This window comes from Miniopterus schreibersii, assembly GCF_964146895.1.
Source record: "Miniopterus schreibersii genome assembly, chromosome: 9".
In the NCBI taxonomy this organism is placed as follows: Eukaryota; Metazoa; Chordata; class Mammalia; order Chiroptera; family Miniopteridae; genus Miniopterus; species Miniopterus schreibersii.
This window is the reverse complement of record NC_138118.1, coordinates 2,336,913-2,360,010: the sequence shown is the minus strand read 5'-3', so window position 1 is coordinate 2,360,010 and position 23,098 is coordinate 2,336,913. Positions and strand designations below refer to the sequence as shown.

Sequence of the window (23,098 nt, the reverse complement as noted above, 5' to 3'; positions counted from 1 at the left end):
GAAATCGTTTCCATAAAGTGATTTGGGTGATGCTAGTCTGGGTCCTTACAGATGTGGCCCCTCTGTAAGGAGGCTTAGCACCTGAGGTCCTGCAGAATACAAACAGTGAGACAGTTCTTTCTCTTGTCAGTAATACGAGCAATCGGAACCAATTCAACTTAACACCGCACAGGTTTGGTATATAAAACATTAATAAGCTGCCTAAAGAAAGGCTATATGTTTTGAATTGTGACCATTTCAATAATTTACTCCAATAGGGCAAATAAAATATGACAAGCAAGACAGCTTTTCTCTCTACCCCCGAGGCAGACAGGAAATAAGAGAGTTTGTCATCATAGTACTAACAGGACTATACACTTCAGGAGGCCTAAGGACCCTAACACGCCTCTTCCATACTGTGTATTTCCTGGCACTCCGGCATAAATACTAAAATAAGCTTAAAAAACAAAAATATTAGAAAGGTATAGATAAAAGCCATCTAGTAAGCATTTGATGAAATGGCTGACGTTCGGGGAAAGGCTTTAAATAACGATTTATGGTGAAGTATCACAGATCCAACCTAGGGAATCTGTCACCCGAAGAGCACATTCAAACAGTTCGGTTCTTTCACTTAAACACCCACGTCTCAGTTCAGAAGATGCGGAGAAGCTGCGTTTCATCCTGTCAATTGTAAGGGAAGCCCTGGCCACTCTATTTTTCTTAGACTGAGTTGGGGCGGAATCGGAACTCGCCGCACCTGGTCTGTACGGTTTCCGTTTCCTCTTTTTGACGCCCTCTGTCCCTTCCATGCCCTTGGCGTCGTCATCCGCAGCTTCCCGCTCCGGACTAGATTCTGACTTCGCATCACAGTCCATGAGCTCTCCTTCTGGAAAACAGTAAACGTACAGAGAAAGTTGGGAAACCTATCAAGTACGTCATTCCCACGGAACAGGAAACACACAGAGAAGGGTCACGAGCCCTGCTAACCATGCGCCCAGGGTGGGAAAAGCCCCCAAATGGCCGCAGAGCTCATGCTACTTAATGCAGTATCTCAGGAAATGAAACAGTTACACACACAGAGAAAATTATAAATCAATTTGCACCCGAATCATTCCCTTGGTTTTAATTATGTCCTCAGGCCGCGGACCCCATGGCTTGCTCTCAAGCCCAGAGCTCCCTTCTGAGTTCCAACTACAGCTGGAATTGGGTGTCACCTATTCCAATACTATACCCAAAACTGAGCTACCAATTTAAGACAAACCTTCTCCCTTTCCAGGTGTTAACCTATCGTCGTTAAAAGGCATGGAGGGCCTGGCGTGGCTCAGCGGTTGAGCACTGACCCATGAACCAGGAGATCTCAGTTCAATTCCCACCCAGGGCATATGCCTGGGTTTTGAGCTGATCCCCAGCAGGAGGCAGCTGATTAATGACTCTCATCATTGATGTTTCTCTCTCCCCCTCTGAAATCAATCATACGTGTGTGTGTATGTACGCACACAGACACACATACGTGTGTAAAGGTCACGTGAGAAGGGAGGGAACCAGCAAAGGCAGGTCGGGGAAGACCACCCATCTGGCTGGAAACGGCAGGTGTCACACTGAGGGTTACCTACGTCAGTGGGATTTATCCTTACAGGAATCATTCGTATTTTAAAAGCTACCTTATATGCTTTAATTCTTGCAAACATACAGCGCACAAAATCAATCAGTACTACCTCGACTGTCATCCATTTCGCCGTCCCGTGAGTGCTCGGACTGGATGTCTGGGGGGGTCTGCAGGACGGCCACGCTGTTCTGGTTTATAATCCTCAACTTCAACTTTGGCTTTGACCGTTTTCTTCTTGGAGCTGTAGCTATGAGGCTCTGTAACTGCGTCATCCCTGATTCGGTCAGGCACACCCCGTCCTGGGTGTAGGTCTTGGGTGGGTCTGCAAAAACAATATCCAAGGATGCAAATTAAAACTCTCGCTTGAATTCTCTCTCACTGAGAAGTTGACTCACGACATAAAACACCCACATCAAGGCAATGCCACTGCTGTTAAATAATCATCTACGAAATGCACGACTAACTAAGAGTACATGACTGAAAGTAAGAGCAATTGGCCAAATTTCCTTAAGTTACAGGCAGAAAGGTTGCAAGTTTTTAAAAAATGGTCTTCCAGGCCTGGCGGGTGTGCTCGCTGGTTAGAGCATCAGCCTGTGCATCAGGGGTCAAGGGTTTGATTCCCAGTCAAGGGCACGAGCCGGGGTTGTAGGTTCGATCCCCGGCCCTGGGTGTGTGGGAGGCAACCAATCTACGTGTCTCTCTCATGTCGATGTTGCTCCCCACCCCACCCCACCCCCACCCTTCCACTCTCTCTAAAACCAACGGAAAGAAATATCCTCAGTTGAGAATTAACAAAAGATTTTTTTAAATCAAAAAAATTAAAGAAACAAACAAACAAACAAATGTCTCCCTGTCATTTCCTTGTTCACGTGTCAACATAAGGATTTAGAAAGAAAGCACTGAGGCCAAAAGCAACGCTTCAGCCTCTCAGCTGGAGCCTTTTCCTGGAGAGTCCGGTCAGACTGAATGGTGAGGACCGATTTGTACAAGAGAAACAAGGAAACGCCGGAAGCGCATCTGGAAAGCAAAGCATCGGTAGAATCCCTTACAGGGGGAGGTATAAACAAGGGGAAATCCTGCAGTTTTTAAAATCCACAGAATTGCCGCTCATAAGGACAATTTCTGAACTATCCAGATACTTTTGGGTATGGTGACAGCAAACAGAAGTAAACAAGAGGAGAGCTGAATGACAGCACCACCGCCATCGCCATTCTAGGCTGACGGGCCGTAGAAGAAATGGCAATAGACGGAGTTAATGCTAAGGGCACCTGTAACGAGGCCTATTTTCTGCTCACTGATAACTACGCACAGTAATAGATCAGTGAAAAGAGCAAGCGCGGAGTTAACGGTTATTTCATGGCCAACGGGGTGAGACTGACAGGAATCTTGTCCCACTAAAGCTGGGCAAGATGAGCCTTTAAATACCAACTGTAGAAATGATTACCAACATTAGGGAATCTAGACCGAGCACCCACATGCTTAAGCCAGGTCTCATGTGCACGTGAAAGTCAGTGGCGTCAACAATTACACATTTATATTTTTTTGTAAAGAACAGCCAAATAGGGCCCTCGGACCTTACCTAGCTCCTTCACTTTTGTGACGATCTGTGCTACGAGGGAGGAGTCGCAGCAGTCTGAGGAAGGCACTGGAGTGAAAGAAGAGAGTCATACAGGTTTTTGGGGGAGGGGAAAAGATGAAATATATTTAAAGTATTACAAATGATTAAAATTTCTATTCCTATGACCATTCTCCTAAAATAAATGCTTGAAAACTAAACAGGGTTTAAAGGCTGTCTTTAAAACATGCGGGTGAAGGAAATACACAAGTAAGGAGGAAACACTGATCAAGATAAAGAACCAGCCCGGCCGGCGCGGCTCAGCGGTTGAGCATCGACCCACGAACCAGGAGATTGCGGTTCGCTTCTGCTCAGGGCGCATGCCCGGTAGGGGCCGTGCAGGAGGCAGCCGACCCATGACTCTCATCATTGATGTTTCTCTCTCTCTCCCCTTCTCCCCTCCTCTCTCTGAAATCAAGACATGTTAAAAAACCGAGTTAAAGAACCAACGTCCTGGATTTCTATGCACTGTTACCACCACATGGCTGAGACTTTTAAAAGCAAAATTGCATTTTATAGCTGAAAGATACGCTTATTTTACTTTATGTAAACAAATTGTTTTAAACTGGAATAATGAGAGTAATAAACCTAACTTAAGCTTCATGCAATACTTGCTCAAACCATAGTTTCGCCAAAGGAAGGGATTCGCGCGAAGCCCGCTCCCTGGGAGTGGCCGGCGGCCCGGCGGGTTCCCTCACCGTTGGATGTGGGCACGTAGGGTCTGCACATGCTACAGTCAAAGCCAGAGTCGGCCGCGCCCTCTACGTCCTCTTCGGCGTTCAAGTTCTGGCAGGCGGCGTGCATCCATCTGGAAAGACCGCATTTGTACGTGAAAAGGAAAGAAAGAACTATACCGAGAATGGTTTTCGTTTAAAAACAGGAGTTGCCAGGCCCCACACTTCAAGCCCCCAAGCCTAAATGCTCCCCACCTCGCCCGCTGACCCACAAACACGGTCAGAGTGGCGGAGGAGGGAGGGAAGGGAATGAAATGAGTACGAGGAAGGGAGCAAAAGCCTACACAAGGCAGGCCAACGGTCTGACGACCGCACACTGAAGACCTGGACGCTCGCCGGAGCCAGTGCACAGACTGAGAGGCTGCACATGGTGTCGTGTGCGCCCCACGGGGACCCCTGCTCAGCCACCGAGGCTGAGTGGTAACCGGGAAACAAAAGGAGTCGTCTGGCCCTGGAACTGGGAATTGCAGGCCGAGTCCTGAGACGCCTGCAGCGCCGGCCGGCACTGCTAACACTACCTGGGGAGCCAACTGTGCACACGGCACGAGGGGAGCCGGACAACAGGACAGCACTCGACCCGGAGGCTCCACGCAGACGGTGCAGGGGGAGCGGGAGTGGCACCTAATATCTAGAGTTAGTGTCGAGAGCTTTAAGAAGTGGTTTAAAGAAAACAGAGTGTGTGCAGTCCTTTGCAAAATCTAATAAAACATTCAGAAACCCTCCTAGGAAAATGCATATATGTAGACAATGATTTGGCTGCATCTAATTTCAAGGGATTTATAAACCCTCAAAAAGGCCCAAGTTAAAAATCTCTGGCCTGGCCCTGGCCAGTGTTGCTCAGTGGTTATAGTGTCGGCCTGGGCACCGAAGGGTCTTGGGTTTGATTCCCAGTCAAAGGCACATACCTGGGTTGCAGGTTCGATCTCCGCCCCAGTTGGGGTGAGAGTGGGAGGCAACCAATCGATGTGTGTCTCTCACATTGACGCCTCTGCCTCCCCCCCTGCCCTTTCTACTCTAAAAATCAATGGGAAAATATCCTCAGGTGAGGATGAATGGGGGGGAATCTTTAGTCTGGAACTGAGAAGACAAAACTGGAAACTTCTCTGGGTCTCTAGCTGACTACACATCTGGAAAGCAAAGCTGCTTCTTAAATTTAACAACCGTTTGTGCTCGTTTCGCCCCGCCCGGCACAGTACCTGTCGCACTGCCTGCACTGCAGGATGAGGTCTTCCTCCCGGTAGTTCCGGCAGCAGACGGGGCAGGAAGACAGGCTGGCACAGGGCGCGCACTGCGTGTAGTTGTTCTGCCACTCGCACCTCAGGCCCGCGGACGTGGCGCCGCAGTGTCGGCACCAAACGCACCTGAAAGCCGACGTCCCCCCAAGTCGCAATTTTACTTAGTTGTTCAGCGAGTATAACTCAAGAAGCTACGCGTGAGCACAAGAGGGGAAATTATTTAACTCACAGTTGAAAATTCTGACTCGTGATATCTATCACGGTAAACATGCATTACGCAGTTAAGCAGACACGGCTGATTTTAAAAAGAGCAGTAGCGCGGGCAAGTTCTGAGCCTGAGGATGAACGGGAGACGTAAACCCCGGGTACCATTTGCACTTCCAGCCTCCTTTGGGAACCGTCTGCAAGGGAGGGTCGAGGCAGTAGGTGTGATAACTGATGTCGCAGTCATCGCACAGCAGGAGTCTCCCAGGGTCCGTCGCCTTCCCGCAGGCCTCACACACGGTGCACTCGAGACACCGCCAACCTTTGCTGAGAACCACTTTAGTGATCTGGAAGAGAAACAGCCGGCCCCCGTGGTTTATACATCAACCCAGGCCGATCCACTCAGTGAGTTCTGCAGAGGCTGACGATCATTACGTTGACACCATACAAGCTGTGCCTGTTTATTTCTGGGTTTTAAAATATTCCCAGTTAATTTCTAAAATAAAATATTCAATGTTCATTATCCTCATAAACAAAAATTCTAATTTGTTTATATTTAAGAGTGTTAAGGGTTCTCAGACCAAAACGTTTAAGAACAGCAACCTTATCATGAAGGTTCTCCAGAAGGACATCAGGAAGCTTAAAGAGAAGCTTCGAAAGGTTCAAACTTACCCACAAATAACTGCCTGACACAAAAAGGCTCAATGTGTTTTAAAGGAACAAAATCCCGACTCCCTTCAATATACTATCACAGTGCACAATGTCCACATTCGATCAAAATCTACTAGATGCGAAAAGCAGCAGGAAAACATCTCCAAACGAGCAGGAAGATTAGTTCATACAGGGAGAAGTGCCATATAAACACAAAGACGTGAAGGGAAAAACTTAAATTCAAAACTACAAGATGATAAACGATAAAATGGAACTGAGATTAAAGAATAAAGTTACCTGGAAAATCCCCTGGCTGGGCTTCAACTAGATTACACGCTACCTAACAGCGGCGAGTTTTGGGAAATGTGATAGAAACTATACAAAGTACAACACAGAGAAAAACGGGGGCGGGGGGGGCACAAAGTGTCAGTAATTGGGGGAGAATGTCATGCAGTTTCTCTCCCACACACACACACAAAGTGAGATTCTGGAAAGGGGGGGAGGCAAAGGAAACAGGAAAAATTTTGAAGAAATATGGCCAAGATCGACCAACTGATTAAAAACATCAACCTCCTGGCCCACGGAGCCTAACGGAGCACCCCGGGTACACGGTCAGGCTGAGAAGAGGGAGTGCGGGGAGAGGCCCGGAGGGCTAAGACTTTTTATGAAATACTCTCAACTTTTATAATTAATAAACAGGACGTATCAACTAAACTCAGGCCTTAGAAGTAACAGTATGAAGTATCTTTTAAATTAAATGTATGCCTTTTTATGTTTTACCTTTTTTCAAGACAATAGCAGGATAACTGCTACAATTCAAAGACAACAGATTTACCGAGTTAGTTTCTTCAGGTAAAACCTGAAAGGCAATACTGAAAGTATCTAAGTGTCGTCACGTACGTACAATTACCGACAGTGTTTCAGTAATTCTAGGAGCTGGAAGCCGGGTTCTACCCAAATCAAACACAATCAAATTCGACTGCAACTGTGTCACGTCACTTAAACGTAAGCGTATTTACCTTAATACTGACGCAGTATGGATGGTAGCACTGCCCACACTGGGAGCAGGCCAGCAACCTTCCCTCCGCGCCTTGGCCGAAGCTGCCGCAGACCACGCACATGTCCTGCAACGAGGAGCACGCGGGCGCCTTTCAAATGAGGCACCAGGCGAACGTTTGATGACATTTTCAAAGCACCTTCTTTGCTAACACAGCTCCAGTGCTGGGCATCGGGTGGCCTCGGCGGGCGTAGAGGGGAAACGGGCAGGGGGTCGGGAGTGGAAACCGCGCGCAGGGGGTGCAAACCTGATGCAGGGTGAACTTGTCGCTGCTGGAGAACAGGACCACCGTGTTGTGCATGGAGTTCTCGTCTTCGTCCCTGCTCGACGAGGCATCGGCCGCGGACACCTAGGGACGCAGGACAGACAGACACCAGGGAGTTTATCCCAGGGCCGCAAGGCGGCGTCGGCGCACAGAAGGCCGACGGATGTCGTTCACCGCGTCGGCAAAGCAGCCGTAGGACTGTCTGCAGAAATGCGGAGACGACCTTGGAGACTCCAACGCCTACTCCCGATTCGCACACAGAAAAAGGTCAGCAAGGTACAAAGGGACAGCGGGGTCCTCACACTGACTCAGGGCGTCGACTAAGAAAAACACAACAGAACCAGAGCCGACACCGTATGTTGTGATGAAAGACTCAGCGCTGACTCCCCGGGATCAAAACAAGACAAGGCCACCCGACCTCGCCAGGTCCACCGGCACTGTGCTGCCGGCATCGCAGACGCAACACGGAATCAGGAAGGCTCCCGGCGGAAGGGACGTAACCCTTTATTTGCCGGCATGACTGCGTGTGTGCACACCCAACGAACTCTACAGATCAGCGAGGGGAAGCGGCGAGGGAGCTAGCAAGGCTGTAGGGTGCAGTCAGCGCGCGGAAACGAGCGCTGTTTCTAGGTACCAGCAGGACAGCCACACTATGAAACTGAGATCACGCTGCCGTCTACAGCGGCATGAAAAATACGGGCGGCTTAGAAACGCATCTGCGAAACGGGGAGAGAAACCTGGGTGTCGAAAACTAAGTAACGTCACTGAGAGAAATTAAAGCCCTGAAGAAATGGAGAGATTCGCAAAGTTCATGGGGTAAAAGGCTCAATATGGTTAAAACGTCCATTTCCCCCACGCTGATCTGTAGTTTGAATGCAAATCCAACCAAGATCCCACCGAACTGATTTGTAGAAATTGACAAGCTGATTTTATAATTCTCACAGAAACACGAAGGACTTAGAACAGCCAAGAGAACTTAAAAAGTAGAAAATCAGGAGGCTCACGGTGTCTGATTTCAAGAGCAGTTACCGAGTAAGAAATCAGGAGAGCACAGTACTAGCCTAATGACAGAGGAAACTTTAAGAGATTCCAAAATTAGATCCACAGACAGACAGACACCTGATTTTCAAAACGATGCAAAGGCAATTCAGAAAACGGCACTGGAACAACTGGATGTTCAGTGTCCCGAAAAGTAAACTCTGACCCGTTCTCACAGCCGCCATAAAAGTTAACTCGAACGCGATCAGAGATTAAATGCGAAACCTAGAACTTCTCCAGAACTTCCACAAGACAACACTGAGGACCTTCATAACCTTGGGTTTACGCAAACATTTCTCAGGCACCCAAAGCACAATCCACGGAGGAAGATAAATCGGGCTCTGTCGAAATGAAAGCATCTGGTCTACAAAAGACTCAGTTAAGAAATGAAATGAATTTGCTTTCTTAAAAAAGGACCGGGCCCCGTGTCCCCTGACTCCTTCTGTAGTAAAATTAAACAATCCCACCTGTCTCCTGATCTTAAAACAAAAACTAGAATTTGAAAATCAGAATTTGGGGAGAATAGTTACTGCGGGAAACATTACTTGCCAAATAGTTTTTTTCAATACACCTGTAAATAAAGCCTCATCGTGTGTCAATCAGCAAATACTTGTCAATCTTAAAAGTGTGAGAGAGTCACAAAGTCCTTCACATCTCAGGGTCGGTGCTCACCTGCAACCTCGCGTTTCTTCCGTGAACCGCTTTACAACGCTGAGAGCAGCTACACCGAAAACTCAAAACGCCAACAGAGCTTTTTCAGCTAAACAAGACTATGACAGGCGTTCGCCCTTTTTTAAATAATAAAGAAAATATATTGCATTTGGATTTGGGGGGAGGATCGGCATGGAAAGAACAGAATCAAAACGGAAGGCAAGAGAAAAAAGGTAAGAAAGTAGAAAACCTGACCAGAAGTTTGTGGTTTTTTGTGTGTTTTTTAAAAAGCACAGTAGAGATACAGTAAAATTAACAATTTTAGCATCTACATAATTTGCTGCCCATGAGATCAGCGTGGAGAGTGGACGTGTGGAGGGTCAGAGTGAACGTAAGAAGGAGGGAGCCTTACCCCGGGCAGCACGACAGCCCCCATTCCGCTTTTCAGCTTGGACCTGCCTCTGCCGCCCCGGCCCGACAGTCCTGCACCGCGAGGCCTCCGCTTCCCTGGGAACCCCGACCCTCGGCCCTACAGGACAGACAAGGAAAAGTCAGCATTCGGTACAAGCCCCAGAGAATTTAAGACCCAAGTGGGAGATAAAACATCTTATTAAATGTTACACAAAGAGCTGCTTCTTTCTTTTAATTCTGATCAAATATTGAGACCAGGATTATTATTTGTGTCTTTCAATATATTCTGTGTATTTCTATCTTTCAATATGTATTCTGCAAATTAAAAAAGACATAAAGCGCCTATAACCTGAGAATCAAAACTCTGGGTCTGTCGGTGCGCGTGCCCGGCACCCGCAGGCCCCGGCCTCACTCCCCCCGGCCCCGTCCTGCATTCCAGGTGCCTAAGGACGCCCAGGGCCCCCAGTACGTGCACGTGCGACACCTGTACTCGGTGTGCGGGGACGCGGGGAGCGCCTCTGGCTCCCCGGCCTCTGGGTAATCGTGGTCCTAAGAGCGCACACGTCCGGGGGACGCGTGGGCAGCTCGCAGCGCGTGTCCCTCACAGCCTCCCGCGTCCTGCTCTGCCCCACTCGAGACAAGTGCGCCGAGCGCCGCGAGGTCGCAGGGCCGGCGGGTCGGGCTCTGAGCCACTACCCTGAACCGCCGCCTCCCCCAGAGCGCGCCTGCGCGGCTCCTTGCCGGAGACCTGTCCGTCCGTCCCGCAATCCCTCGGTTGTCTGTGTGGCTGAACGCGTGGCCTCTCTCTCATCGTACTCAGAGGGGCGTTTTTTACAGACAGGAAAACCGGGGAGGGGGGAAAGGCTTGCTTTAAATCATCTCTGAGGACTTAAAACGGAAATAACTTATCGGAATTTTTACCCAACATGAGAAAAAAATTCTATGGGAAAACACGTTAAATTCCCCAATATTTTAACAAGTTAAAGTACTAGGGTTACGTGTTGTGGGGGTTTTGTTCTTGTTTATACTCAGACTTATTACTACCTCAAAAAACCTGGCACCTACATATCCTTATATATATATTGAAAATTATGAAAATACTCAGGAAAATCCTTTGCTGTTTTTTCCCTAACAAGCTAAATAGTGTACCTTGTGCTCAACTGATGTCCCCCATCACAGCGTGAAATGCTGAACTCAGTACCTATTTGGCAGAACGCTTTCCAAGTTGATAATTAATGATTATATCGTGAGTGTAAGACTCTTACACACGAGTGAAGGGGGGGGTGTCTACTTCTCCGTCTGTTTTAATAGCACAGCCACCTACCAATTTTCAAACTGCCCCCCCGTCCTCTGAAACCGCTGTCCTTTGGGTCCCCTGAGCTGCTCTGACCAAAGGGACCGCAGGGCTGCACTGGACCGTTTCTTCTAGTCCTTTCATTAACAGGTAGGAAACCCGTTTTCTTTAAGTGAGTGATTAAATCAAGACTCTAATAATCTCCGTTTATTTTTCCCCAACATCCAATGACACAGGTAAGAATAAGAAAATCAGTGGTACTTGCTTCAAAACTGTCAAAGAGTCATCTTTTATACTCTGAAAACGAGTGTTTACAGTTTCAGCACCTTGCATGACATCAGAATGAGCTCAAAAACCAGTTCTTCCAACGCTGGTCGGAAATAAAGTGGCCTCTGCAGCTCCTCTGAACCTGAACCACCTCGCCCCAGAATTACAGCGAATGCAGGGGACCACGGCAAGCTGTCCTCCAGCCAGCAAAAGGTTTCGACTTTTCAAACGGTTAACAATTTTTCAAGTTAATTTTCTGCCCTTCAAAACGCACCAGACAACGTAACGTACTTCAAGGGCTAGCAGAGTGGCCGGGGCACGGAAAAGGGGCCCTGTGACTTTGAGGGTAACGCAGCCAATAAAATCTGCTGTGTCCTGGCATTTCCTCTGCATCAATTAGCACAGTAACAGCCTAGTGTCGTTTTTCTTTTAGTCTCTTCCAGGCAATAGGATTTTATGGTGTCCGAATAAATAACCAAGTCCTTAACGGCTGCCCAGCCTGTGCGACAAGGGTTTCCCCCAATAATGCTAATGACGACATAAAAGAAACTGCGGAAAAGGGCATTAAAATTCACACTGAAAATCAGACACGTAAAATTGCAATTTAATTTCCTCCCAATTCATGTTTTAAGTGCAAGCACGCTGCTGCTTCATGATTAAAGTTTTAGGTTAAAAGCATGGCTCTGGTAGCTGAACTAGTGAGAAAGGAAAGGTTCGATTCTTAACTTCTACTCGGAGAAAAGCAGACAGAAATGATACATGAATGTAAATGCGATTTTATTTACCACTTTGATGCTCCAAATGGCACTGCCAGGAAGCTGCCTGGGTTTAAAAATGTCCCGACCTTCTGAAATGTCTGGGGACCAGGAAGGCGGGCTCACTGTGTTATGGGTACTCCAAGCCCCCTAGGATATGGCAGGTGAGAAAACAGATGTGTAAAACTCAGCAACATAAAAGGTCAAAGCCAGCAACTAAGGAATTTCAGGAGAGCAAAAAACAAATGCAGACGTGTGGAAATTTAGGACACACTGCTTCAGGTTAGGGAAAATAAGCTTATCACTTACGGTGACTTTACACTTAACCGTTTGCAGCTACAATTTACATTAAATATTTCATCAGTACAATGAAACATCAAAAACCAAGGCTTATATGACATCGACATTTACTTAGGCACTACAATTATAACACCAAATAAAATGAAAGTCAACCGAACTCGAGCGTGAACACCGTAAGCAGCTATTGCGGATTACGTTCGCCTAGCAGAGATCAGCCCCCGGGAGGGAGAATGGGTCACCTAACCTTCCAGAAGGTCCTGTAACCTCTCCTACGAGCAGCCTGGCCAGTGGGCCAAAACTGCAACCAGAAAATGCAATAAAAACCAGCAATCCGTAGACACAGTCACTGTAAACTGTGGGAAGTTAGTGTGTGACATTCAGGTGCAAATACCAGGACGGTCCTAGCGTTTCATCCCTCCCTTTGGTGACCATTATTGTGGGTTTTGGTTTTTAGGCGACTGTTATACTTAGATCACATCCCAGGGATTAATTTGAAAAGCAAAAAAATCTTAAAGCAATTTGTCCTAAATTTGCAAATTAAAATGCCCAAAGTACCTGATTATTTATACAAGAAACAGTATCTTATTAGAGCAGTTACAATAAAACTAAGACATTTTACTTCCAAATCACCCCATCTGGAAATAACCTGGACTAATCCGATGATGGAAAATGTTTACTCCATGAAGATACCATTTTAGAGAAAAACGCAAAACAAACAGTATAGAACCAGGTTTGACTGAGGTAATTCGACAAGGCACACTATACACTTTACCAATTAGGTGACCCAAACTAACAGCAGTACTTACCAGGTTTCTAGAATATTATCAAACTATTAATCACATAAAGATGCCACCGGGAATTTAAATAATCAACCAAAAAGAAGCGCCCGGCTACCCTCCGTGGAGCAGTCAGTCAGTGGGATAACGGCATTTACGGGGAAACCACGCCACGGAGAGGCCCCCTCGAGTCTCATCCACACAGCTGCTGGCTTCCAGCAGCCCGACCGGTTCTCTGCCCTCCCTGGCGACCTTCGACCTTCCTCAGTCTCCACTCAGTTCCTCCGCCGCCCGCCTTTCCTGGGGCTGCACCCGAGAGTCTCGTCCGTGTCGCCCCCCCCCCCCCCCCCAAAAACAGTCTGGTCGGCAATGAGGGCTGCAAACACCTTCTCGGGTGGTTGTCTCCCAAGGTCCCATGTTCTGAGCGCAGCCGGTTGGTGTGACTTTCAACTTCCCTCATACATAGAGTGTTTCCATTTTCTCACAAACTCTCAAGTTCGCCACGTCTAAACTCTCCCTGAGCCAGGCCGGGCTCCGCACCTAACCCGCCTTCAGAAATGGCCTGGGAGACGTGGGACCTGTTCTTCTCCCTCCACCTCTCCCCTCCTGCCTCTTCGGTCCCCTCCCCGCCACTCCTTCAGTCCAAACCGCTGGTGAATTCGGTTCATCCGATTCTCCAGTCTTGTCCCAATCACTCTGCTTCCCTGCCCTCTGCTCCCGGCCCAGGCCCGGCTCCAGCTCCCTCCAGGCAGCGGCCAGAAGGACTTCAGAACCGCAAATCTGGTTGAGCCACTGCTGCTTCAAACCCTTCAATGGTCCTCGGTGCTCTTCAAGCCCAACCCTGCCCTCTGCCGCCCTCCCACCTGGGCCTGCAGCAGGGGCCCCCTGCTATCCTTGGAACCCGCCCAGCTCTGCACCCGCCCAGCTCTGCACCCGCCCAGCTCTGCACCCGCCCAGCTCTGCACCCGCCCAGCTCTGCACCCGCCGGAGCCCTGGGGCTCAGGACGCCTCCAGCTCTGCCGGCTGCTCCTTCCCAAACCTCAGGTCCGGCCTCGACGTTGGTTTGTGAGTGAGGCCACCTCCCTTATCACACCTTTTGCATCTTCTCACGGATCACAATTTGTTGCTTATAATTATTTAGTGGCAGAGAGCGGGGGACGAGATGTCTGAATTGGTTCTCGCTAGTTCCACTGGTTTTTCTGAGGACATCTGGGTAACATACATCTTAAATTCCTTTTGGTAGATGGTTTAACGTTATGTCAGTGGGCAGTTCTTAAAACATACTGTAAAAAGTCCTACTTGAGAGTGATGTTATGTCATCCATCATAATTTAAAAGTTGGCTTTGATGCCAAAACCGTATCTCATTTTAAAAAGCATTAATACTTCATAAACTATGGATGGACAGAAATGAAGGGTTCTACAGATCCACAGTGTTTGGGTGTCATTTCAGGGGAAATTGGAAAACCACTCGGGCTGCTACGAAAAACATATGTAATAAAAACCTGGGTAATTGCATTATGAATTTAGTAAGTACGCTCTGTAAGACACTGGAAGATAAATTACGTGTGATTTTATAGGAAAAGAAGAAAAAGTATGATGTACTGAGATATTTTGACAAAGAAGTTACCTAATATATTCCTTAGACCTTAAAACTAAAACACAGCTGTAATTATTAACTTTAGTTATAAAGTATCCTTCAGGTCTCAGCTTCGATAAAAACCAGACCGTTCAGAGGTTAGAGCCCTGTCGGCTGCAACACGGTTTACACTGTTGTTGCAGGTGAATTTACACTGAATTTACACTTGCTACACTTCGATTTAGAAGAGACCAGGCTCTTTCTGTTTGCTGCTGTGTTAATTGTTCTGTTTAAAACTTACCAACCACATCTGTTTTTTACTAAGCACTTACAATTTTTTGCATGCATAAACGCATCAATAAACGCTGTAGTATGATATGAAACGTACTAATCCACCCACCAGTTATAGCCTAGAATCTTGGATTTCCTCACCTACCAAAAAAAAAAAAAAAAAAAATCAACCTGCCAAATGCCCTGTTACTCTTTACAAAGTATCTACAAAATGAACTAAAAGCAAAATGTTCAAAGTATAGCTGGCAGCAAGAAAGCTAAACAGACCTGACCGCTAACAAATCCTATAAAAACTTTAAAAAAATACTACTTGCCCGGCTGGGCGTGGCTCAGTTGAGCGTCCAGGCGACGGGGGTCCGACTCCCGGTCAGGGCGCAGGCCCGGGCTGCGGGCTCCATCCCCAGCAGGGGGCGCGCAGGAGGCGGCCGATCCGTGACTCTCACCACTGATGTTTCTCTCTCTCCCCCTCTCCCCGCCTCTCTCTGAAATTAACATATTTCTAAAAAAATAAAGAAATTCACGTAACAGAGTAACGGATTTCCCATATAAGGCCGTGCCCATTCCTGTTCAGGAACATACGATCCCAGTGCCTCAGCAATGACTGGTCCTGGGCGGGGCACCTGTGCGCACTGCCGAGCGAGTGATGGGTGGAGGCTGTGCGGGGCGGGCCCAGCCACGACCAAGATAACGGGGAGGGAACCCACGGCCGACAAAACGCTCCTGAGATTAGCAGCAAATTATGAAGCAGGAGCGAGACAGTGACGGCCGAGGAGGAGGCAGGACACCCGCAGGCTGGGGGAGAGGACGGCAGGAGCAACAGCAAGCGCGAGGACAGGGCTCGATAAAACTGGGGACACCCGGGAACACACACTACTCAGAACACTCGTCAAAAGAAAAACAATCCTAACGGTCCCGCAGCTGGGACAGGTGTCTCTAAATAAGGAGAGATGCTGTAAAATTTAACGGGAATATTTACGATGCCATATCCTTAAAGAATGTAATGTGAATTATCGGAACCAAAATTAAATTTGAGAATTAAATTTCCATTGCTAAGATCTTTTCAGAGCCAATACTACATAATTATTATACATAAGTATTCAAGAAATAAAAAAGGAAAAAACAAAATAAAAACACAAGAGAAGACAAAGGGGCAGAAAAACCGGTTTGCGAATAAATACCTCCCTTGGTTGACAACAGTGTAACTTGCCGTCTTTACAGAATAAAAATATGTCTGGGCCTGATTTAGAGATGAATTCTCACATTAAAATAAAATACAATCTTATTTTTCTACTGATCTTACAATTCCAAGAGCAGATAATCAAGACATTATTCCTATAAAAAGTCAAAGTTTCAATCAATTTAAATGGTGAGACTTGAAACGCCAAATTGCCGTTGTGACTAAACACTTCTGCAGTGTTTGATATCTGGCCATTTTATAGAAAGTTCAGAAAGTAGGAATTTTGTAGAATAAGTAACTCTTAGGTCCAGTGTCTCCGCTTTGCACGTAGCTTCACTCAAGTCCCCGTTAAAAAGAACTGGATCTGACCCTTAAGGGGTAGAACCCACATTATTAAAACAATCCCGGGAGGCACTAGCTCCCTTCCCTTCCTAAAAATCAACAGTACAGTTCTGAGACTTTTCCAAGAAACCAGTTATAAATCCTAACCTGCAATGTTAGTTACACTCTACCCAAAACTTTGCCTTTTTTTTTTTTTTTTTTTAGGCTCTATTGTTACTGTAGCCTAGAACTAAAAAAAAAAAAAAATTAAGTATCTTCTACTAGAAGCTATAATCAAATAGATTAATTTGCATCTCGCAACTGAGCTGAAATTCCAGATAAGCCCACCCCAAGTTTAACAGTGTAAATTCACAGCTTTCTCTAAAGATGTTCCAAACACCCAAGCCAAGGTCACCCGTCGGTCTCCCTGAAGGCGGGACCGCGGTTCTCGGACCAGGGCCACCCACAGAGCCGCACGACGCCCGCGCCCTACCTGTTTGGACCGAGGTCTGCCCGGAGAGAACTTTCTCTTGGTGATGGCCGGCTTGCCCATGCCAATTTTTGGAGTGACCGCGAAGTACGTGGTGGGCAGGATGTTTCCCACAGAGGCACTGAGCGCGGGGGGGTAGGGGCGCAGCACGTCGCGCGTGGGCAGGTCCGAGGGGCGGGCTGGGGAGCACGCGTGGGCCTTGCTCGTGTCCGCTGCGGACGGGCGCGGCGACTCTGGCCCTGTGGGCGATGCGGTGGCTTCCTCGCGGCCGGAACCGTCTTTCGCAGGGCTCTCGGGGGCGACGGGTGTCGCAGGGCCTGCGCCCCTCCCCGCTTCTCCCTGCACCTGCCCCAGGGCGCCGGGTCCCGAGGGGCCCGCGGTCCTCGCCTCGCTCGGGGACGCCAAGGCCTCCAGCACCTCGGGGCCAGGCGGGGCGGCTTCTGGAGGCTGGGCCTCGGCCTGCGGCGCCTGGAGCGCCGGGACCACGCCGTCCTCTGTCACCTCCAGCGTGTCTTCGCGGGGACCTCCGGCACAGGGGTGCGACGCTTTACAGGGCGGCTCCACTGTCCCATCATCGACTGCGTGAGAAACCCGATTTTCCAATTCAGGAAGCATGTTGTCTTGAGATGACTCTGCAAAGTTCGGGACACGTGCGGTGTTAACGAAGGTGTGGATTTTCACGTCTTTGCCTATGAGGGGGTGTGAGGCGTAAACTTGCCGCACAAACACAACAGACCAGAAAACCTCCGAAAACGTGGTCTAAATAGTAGGATCCCCAGGGAGTGAGGTTATTTCTGGTAAGAACATTAAAATAGCATTTCTAATATAATTCTATCACACACGTAAAATGTTTTACAACTTGAGTGCTTACAAAAGTACTTAAAACTTTGCAGGTGAAGCTGTGCTCGATCAGCGCTGGGCCGCGAGGATCCGGGAGGCTCGGGAGGGCCTGCGAGGGCCCCGGGGAAAGAGCGGCCCGGCCTAGAGCAGAAGTTCTCCTGCGGCCGCAGGCGCCCACCAAACTGAAGCGAGCGGCGCAGGGCCGGCCTTGCCTCCCCGGGGCCCCAACGCCCTCAGTGCGGAGCCTCCTTCCTCGCCTCCAACTGAGGAAGCCAACCTGGCCAGGCAGCGAGCATCACTCGGTGTCAGAAAGGCCTCCGGTCGCCCACCAGCAAGTTTCACATCAGGGGGCTAGTGTTAGACCATCACCCCAGCCTCAGGGGACGGTAACCGCGAGGTCCGCTCGCAGGGGCCCCAAGTGCTCCACCGAGTAAGGCCGCCGGTCAGAAGCACTCGGCACCTCGCGCACCAACCACCGCGGCGACCGCTCAGTCGCATTAACAGGGACACTAATGCCCCTTCTACACTTCGCCACGGTGAGTGAAATGCACCCACGTTCTGGCATCAAAACGAAACCTCACTTCTCATCCCCACCTGACTGAAAGACCGTAGTTGAGGAGAAAACGCCAAATAGCACAGTGGATTGCTCCTAATACGGTTAAACACAAAAACGCTCTAAAAATGCTTCCGCTCCTCCTAGAGAACGTCCCCTCCTGCAGAATCCCACTGCCCCTTCTCCCAAGGACAGGGCCACTTAACTGAAAGACGTCATTACTGCGACGTGCACCTAAGCGGCAGGAAGCAACTCTGCGGGGGAATTAATCTGAAAAGTCGGCAAGGACACGAATCTGCACAGAAACCACAGGCACGGCGGGAACGCCGTGGCATCAGGCAGCGAGGAGACCGCGCCCGAGGCCTCCCGGGGCTGCTCCCGGCGAGGGCCTGAACCGCTGTGAACTCCCCAGCAAGGAGCCGAGCCTTCCGCAGCCCTGCTCCCTCCACAGCAACCTGAGCAAGGTTTCTATCCGCTGCCAAGCGCCAATTTCCAAGATCAGCACAGAACCTCGTGCTCCGGTTCGTGAGCAAGCAGGGCGAGGACGGGCAGGGAAAACCCTGAGGATTCTGACTGCACTGTGACAAGACTTATGATGATAGATAATAATAAAGCTTTGCCCTAGTTTTCTTAACTTTACATAACTTTTAATGAGTTAAGTATAAACTTAACCTCACAAAAAATCTCACACTTTTTATATATATATAGTCAACCTATAACACACACAATTTCACATAAACTACCACAAACTATCAGATGAGGCCAAGATTAAATTTAGTAAGTAGTTTTCCCCCATCCTGGTCTCTCATTAATTTCAGATCCTCAAGTACAGTAATAGCTATTATCAATATTGCAAAAAGCTGCATTGAAATAACTGAAATAACCCTCAACAGGACTGAGACGACCTAAAATAAATGTTTCACTGTCTCTGCATGGAACATCTCACAACCAGCAACGGCTCTAATTAGTAATAAACAAATGTAACTGAAGGAGAAAGTAACACTACTTTTTAATGAAAATCGTTTGACCCCTAAACAAAACATTTACTTGTGATTAACTCTAGATTATAGCTCAGCTACAAGTATCTATGTGCCCTTTCCCCTATTACTTTCTGTCTGAAGTTATTTTACTAAAAACTCCTCTCTGAACAATTTCCTAAGTTGTCTTGGCTAATTTTTATTTAGGGTACTGAAATTTTAGCAGACATTCACATGTTCACTGCACACACACATTTTCTCCAGAAAACAGACAATATCCATTGTGGAAACTCTCTTACCATCTGGAACAATTCCAGGTGCAGACTCCTGACCGCTGGCATCTTTGTTAACTGCTTGCTCCAGAAATACCACAGGGTCTTCAGGGCCTTCAACTTCCATCTCATTGTTATCTTAACAGAAATGTATTGACTCTTTAGCTCAGAATGAGTTCTCCTGCTTTTGGTAACTTAAGTCAACAAGTATCACTCTGCTTTACTGAGGGCAACTTATCACCCAAAATGCCATAAATAATTCTTCCCATTTTCCTATTCTGAACCCAATATATGTTTACATTTTTTAAATTGTGGAAAGTATAATGAATTAAGAGATAACTGGCATTTTATTATTTTAAATATATACTGTATACTGATGGTGTCCTGGAATAAAATATAAGTAATTAAGAAGCGTCTACTAAACCCCCTGCAGACAGTAACACGGGCTTTATGGAGGTTGTCACCCATACTGATGAAAATAAAAAACAATCTGGAAATAAGTTCTGTTTCTTCCTCTAAGGATCCTGTTATCATGTTTACAGCCAACAGTACACCGCTAAAAATACCTGAGCAAAATTTTGTGCTCTAGAGGTGAAAATTATAGCCCTGGCTGGTGTGGTTCAGTTGGTCGGGTGTCGTTCTATGCCCTGAAAGGTTGTTGATTCTACTCCCGGCCAGGGCACATGCCCGGGTTGTGGGCTTGATCCCCCGTAGGGGGTAGACAGGAGGCAGTCAATCGATGCTCTGCTCTTACATAGATGTTTCTCTCCCTCCCTCTCTAAAAGTCAATTTAAAAGAAATATATGCCCTTATTGATTTTAGAGAGGGAGAGAGAAACATCAATGAGGAGAGTCATCGATCGGCTGCCTCCTGTGCACCCCCTACTGGGGATCGAGCCTGCAACCTGGGCATGTGCCCCGGCCAGAAAATCAAACTACAATCTCCAGGATCATAAGTCAATGCTCAACCGCTAAGCCATGCTGGCCGGACTAAAAATAAATTTTTAGAATGTTTTTTTTTTTTTTTTAAGAAAAAAAAAAAGGACATTCTAAAACTAAAACTTGTCTAGAGTGAAATAACGCAGACTGTGGAGCGCAAACTAGGACCTATAACCCAACACAGAGGAACCCGCACTGTTGGCTGAAAGAATACACCTGGAGGAAAGCACACCAGCCGGAGGTTCAGTCATCAGCCTCAGAGGTGATCGGGTCACGTGTACATTTAAACTAGGCGGAGAAATTAAGAGTCAGATGGGACCTGGCACACAGGGGTGCCTCGTTAGCACTGAAGCAGGAGGTTGGAGGCTGGCGGGCGGAGTGTACCTGCAGGGACGCCGGCCAGCTCCACGCCCGCGCCCGGCTGCAGGGCGCCCATCTCGGCCGCCAGGTGTTTGCAGTACGTGCAGATGTAGTCTTCTCTGAGCTGAGAATCCAGTTCCTGGTCTGCTGGTTTGTCACATTCCAAGTGAACCCACCTGCAGTGATACATGTTTTTTAAAAAAGTTTCCCAGTTAAAAGTCAAGCTCATAATGCAGGGCAGAGAGAAGCAACTGCTGAAAACCTGGACACAGGAGGTGCTGAGGCCGACAGGGAGAGATTACGGGGCTGGCGACTGGGAAGGCGCTGGATACGGAACCTGCATTTCTGCAGGTCCTGAGAGGTGCTGACACACTTTATTTCCACGCCGTCAAACTATTTCCTCTTTAGTTTCTCCTGTTAATACTCATTTCTGGTCCTGTCTTTTGCCCACTGACTTCCTGAGACTGTAACTCGGCTCCGCCCTCAGCAGCCCTCAGAACTGAAGGGACACTGGGTGCTGGAGCTGGAGCGCGCGGGCACGTGTACCACTCAGCGGAGCTGAGGAAGCCCGTGGACGGGATAAGGGCCTCTTACCTTTTGCACATGTTACAGTGAAGCATGTCCTTCTGCAGCTCTGGGTTGTAGCACTTCCCGCAGAAAGGACACAGGTTGTCCTGCTGCTGGTAACAGCTGTCACACACCAGGCAATTGTGGTGCCACTGAGGGCTAGACCGTGTGCCGCACTCGACACAGATCCTGCAATTCTAAACGCCAGGAGAGACGAAAACAAAACCAGGGCGTTATGCATCTGTATTGGGGTTCTGGGGCAAACCTTTCTGAACTCCACGAAACACCTGCGGGTTATACATCAGGCTTTAACTTTCATGACGTTAACTCAGGGTGTTTCTTTCTGAAAAAGCAGTTTGTTTTGAGCATCTGATAAGACGTCACTCAATTTGCACTAAAACCTCCAGGAAAATGTAAATAGGGGATGGAGAGATCCAGGAAAACATAAACAGAGAGGGGGAAAACCAAGAACACAGCAACTACTCAAACTTCAAAACCAGGACACGTGCTCCAGAACCGGGGGAAGCCCGTGTGGAGTGCGTCTACTCAGCCCCCTGCAGAAAGCAGACTGGTGCTGCCCGGGTGCTCCACTGGCTTAGAAACCAAAATCAGGGGCGCGCACTACAGAAGTGCCATCCCCCACCCCAAACGACCTGGTGTCTCAGATTGTGAGAATCATCCCTCCACACCCAAATCCAACTACGGCCCCTCGCATTTTCAGAACAGAGCGGCGGCCGCCTCCGTGCCTGAGAGTTGGCCTTACGAGCCCGGAACAAGACGGACAGACTGCGGGGCCCTCACTGCCCGCCCGACGTTCCGACCTAAACCACCAAGGGGAGCTGCCTCTTTCTGAGCTGCTGCACTGACTTGCCGGCCAAAGAAGAGAAACTAGCAGGAGCCACACGTCTGCGGAAGTCTCACAGGTACCATGTGATCGCACCAATATTAATGCAAAACCCCGGGGTAACATGACAAATAGACCCCAATAGCAAATCAGGAAAATATTAAGCCACATTCAAGTAAAGCTTATACAAGAAACGCAAAGAGGGTTAACTATTAGAAAAGTCTATTAATAAAATTTAACATAGTCTTGGGTCTGAGGAAAATAAATAACTTCAATAGATGCTGAAAAAGGCTTTGGGGGGAAAAAAGAAATCAAAACCCATTCCTAATTTAAAAAACCCTTGAGAAAATAAAAATGGATGGGTATTTCCTTAATGTGATAGACACACTTCGCTCAACTCTAAGGCCAGCGTCTTATTAACTGGGGAACCCCCGAGGTGACCCCACTAAGGTCGGCAACAACGCGAGGCGTCTACCCGATACACTGCTATGAACGTGGTTCTGAAGTCAGTGTGCACCCTGAAACACACAGAGGCAGGGAGCCGGAGAAGGGGAGAGAAACTGTCCTCGTGGGCGCCAAGATGGCACACTCGCAAATTCCTAGAGAACCGATCATAAATTCAATAAAAGAATTTAAGAAAGTAGCAAGATACAAAGCAAGCAATGAAAAGTCAGTAGAATTCACATGCACGAATAAGAACCTGTTAAAAGGTATAATAAACGAGACAATCCCATCTACAACAGCAACGACATGAATAAAATAGCTCAGAGTGAACCTAAGAAGTGCCTCAAACCTGTACAAACAAGCACGCTCAGGGCCGAGGCTGCGCTAGACCTGAACACACGCTGACATCCCTGTTCTTGGTTAGGATGTCTCATCCTCAGGACGCCATTTCTCCCCTAAATCAATGAATACACTTAAAGCGACCCCAATAAAAACTCCAGTGAGGCGTTTCACGGAGTTAGACCAGGTGACCCTGGAGTTCGAAAGGAAAAGTAAACACGAGAACAGGCAGGAAAAATGGGAAATGGAAAGGCTCTGAGGGCACCAACA

The 23,098-nt window shown here is 48.1% G+C and overlaps 1 protein-coding gene across 13 annotated transcripts in view; it reads right to left on the bottom strand.

Annotated features, from left to right (window-relative positions):
* KMT2C (lysine methyltransferase 2C) overlaps positions 1 to 23,098 on the bottom strand; it is a 181,885-nt gene that overhangs the window by 56,719 nt on the left and 102,068 nt on the right. For all 13 annotated transcript variants that reach the window (XM_081147756.1, XM_081147762.1, XM_081147765.1 and 10 more), the window contains exons 10-23: positions 21,229 to 21,398; positions 20,659 to 20,810; positions 19,364 to 19,474; positions 16,698 to 17,326; positions 11,793 to 11,912; positions 9,448 to 9,564; positions 7,329 to 7,430; positions 7,044 to 7,148; positions 5,539 to 5,720; positions 5,131 to 5,295; positions 3,899 to 4,008; positions 3,165 to 3,230; positions 1,695 to 1,907; positions 737 to 865 (exon numbers count right to left, since the gene is read on the bottom strand). In XM_081147756.1, coding sequence (XP_081003882.1) covers positions 737 to 865; positions 1,695 to 1,907; positions 3,165 to 3,230; positions 3,899 to 4,008; positions 5,131 to 5,295; positions 5,539 to 5,720; positions 7,044 to 7,148; positions 7,329 to 7,430; positions 9,448 to 9,564; positions 11,793 to 11,912; positions 16,698 to 17,326; positions 19,364 to 19,474; positions 20,659 to 20,810; positions 21,229 to 21,398 — 2,371 coding nt within the window. The remainder of the gene's footprint in view (positions 1 to 736; positions 866 to 1,694; positions 1,908 to 3,164; positions 3,231 to 3,898; positions 4,009 to 5,130; positions 5,296 to 5,538; positions 5,721 to 7,043; positions 7,149 to 7,328; positions 7,431 to 9,447; positions 9,565 to 11,792; positions 11,913 to 16,697; positions 17,327 to 19,363; positions 19,475 to 20,658; positions 20,811 to 21,228; positions 21,399 to 23,098) is intronic.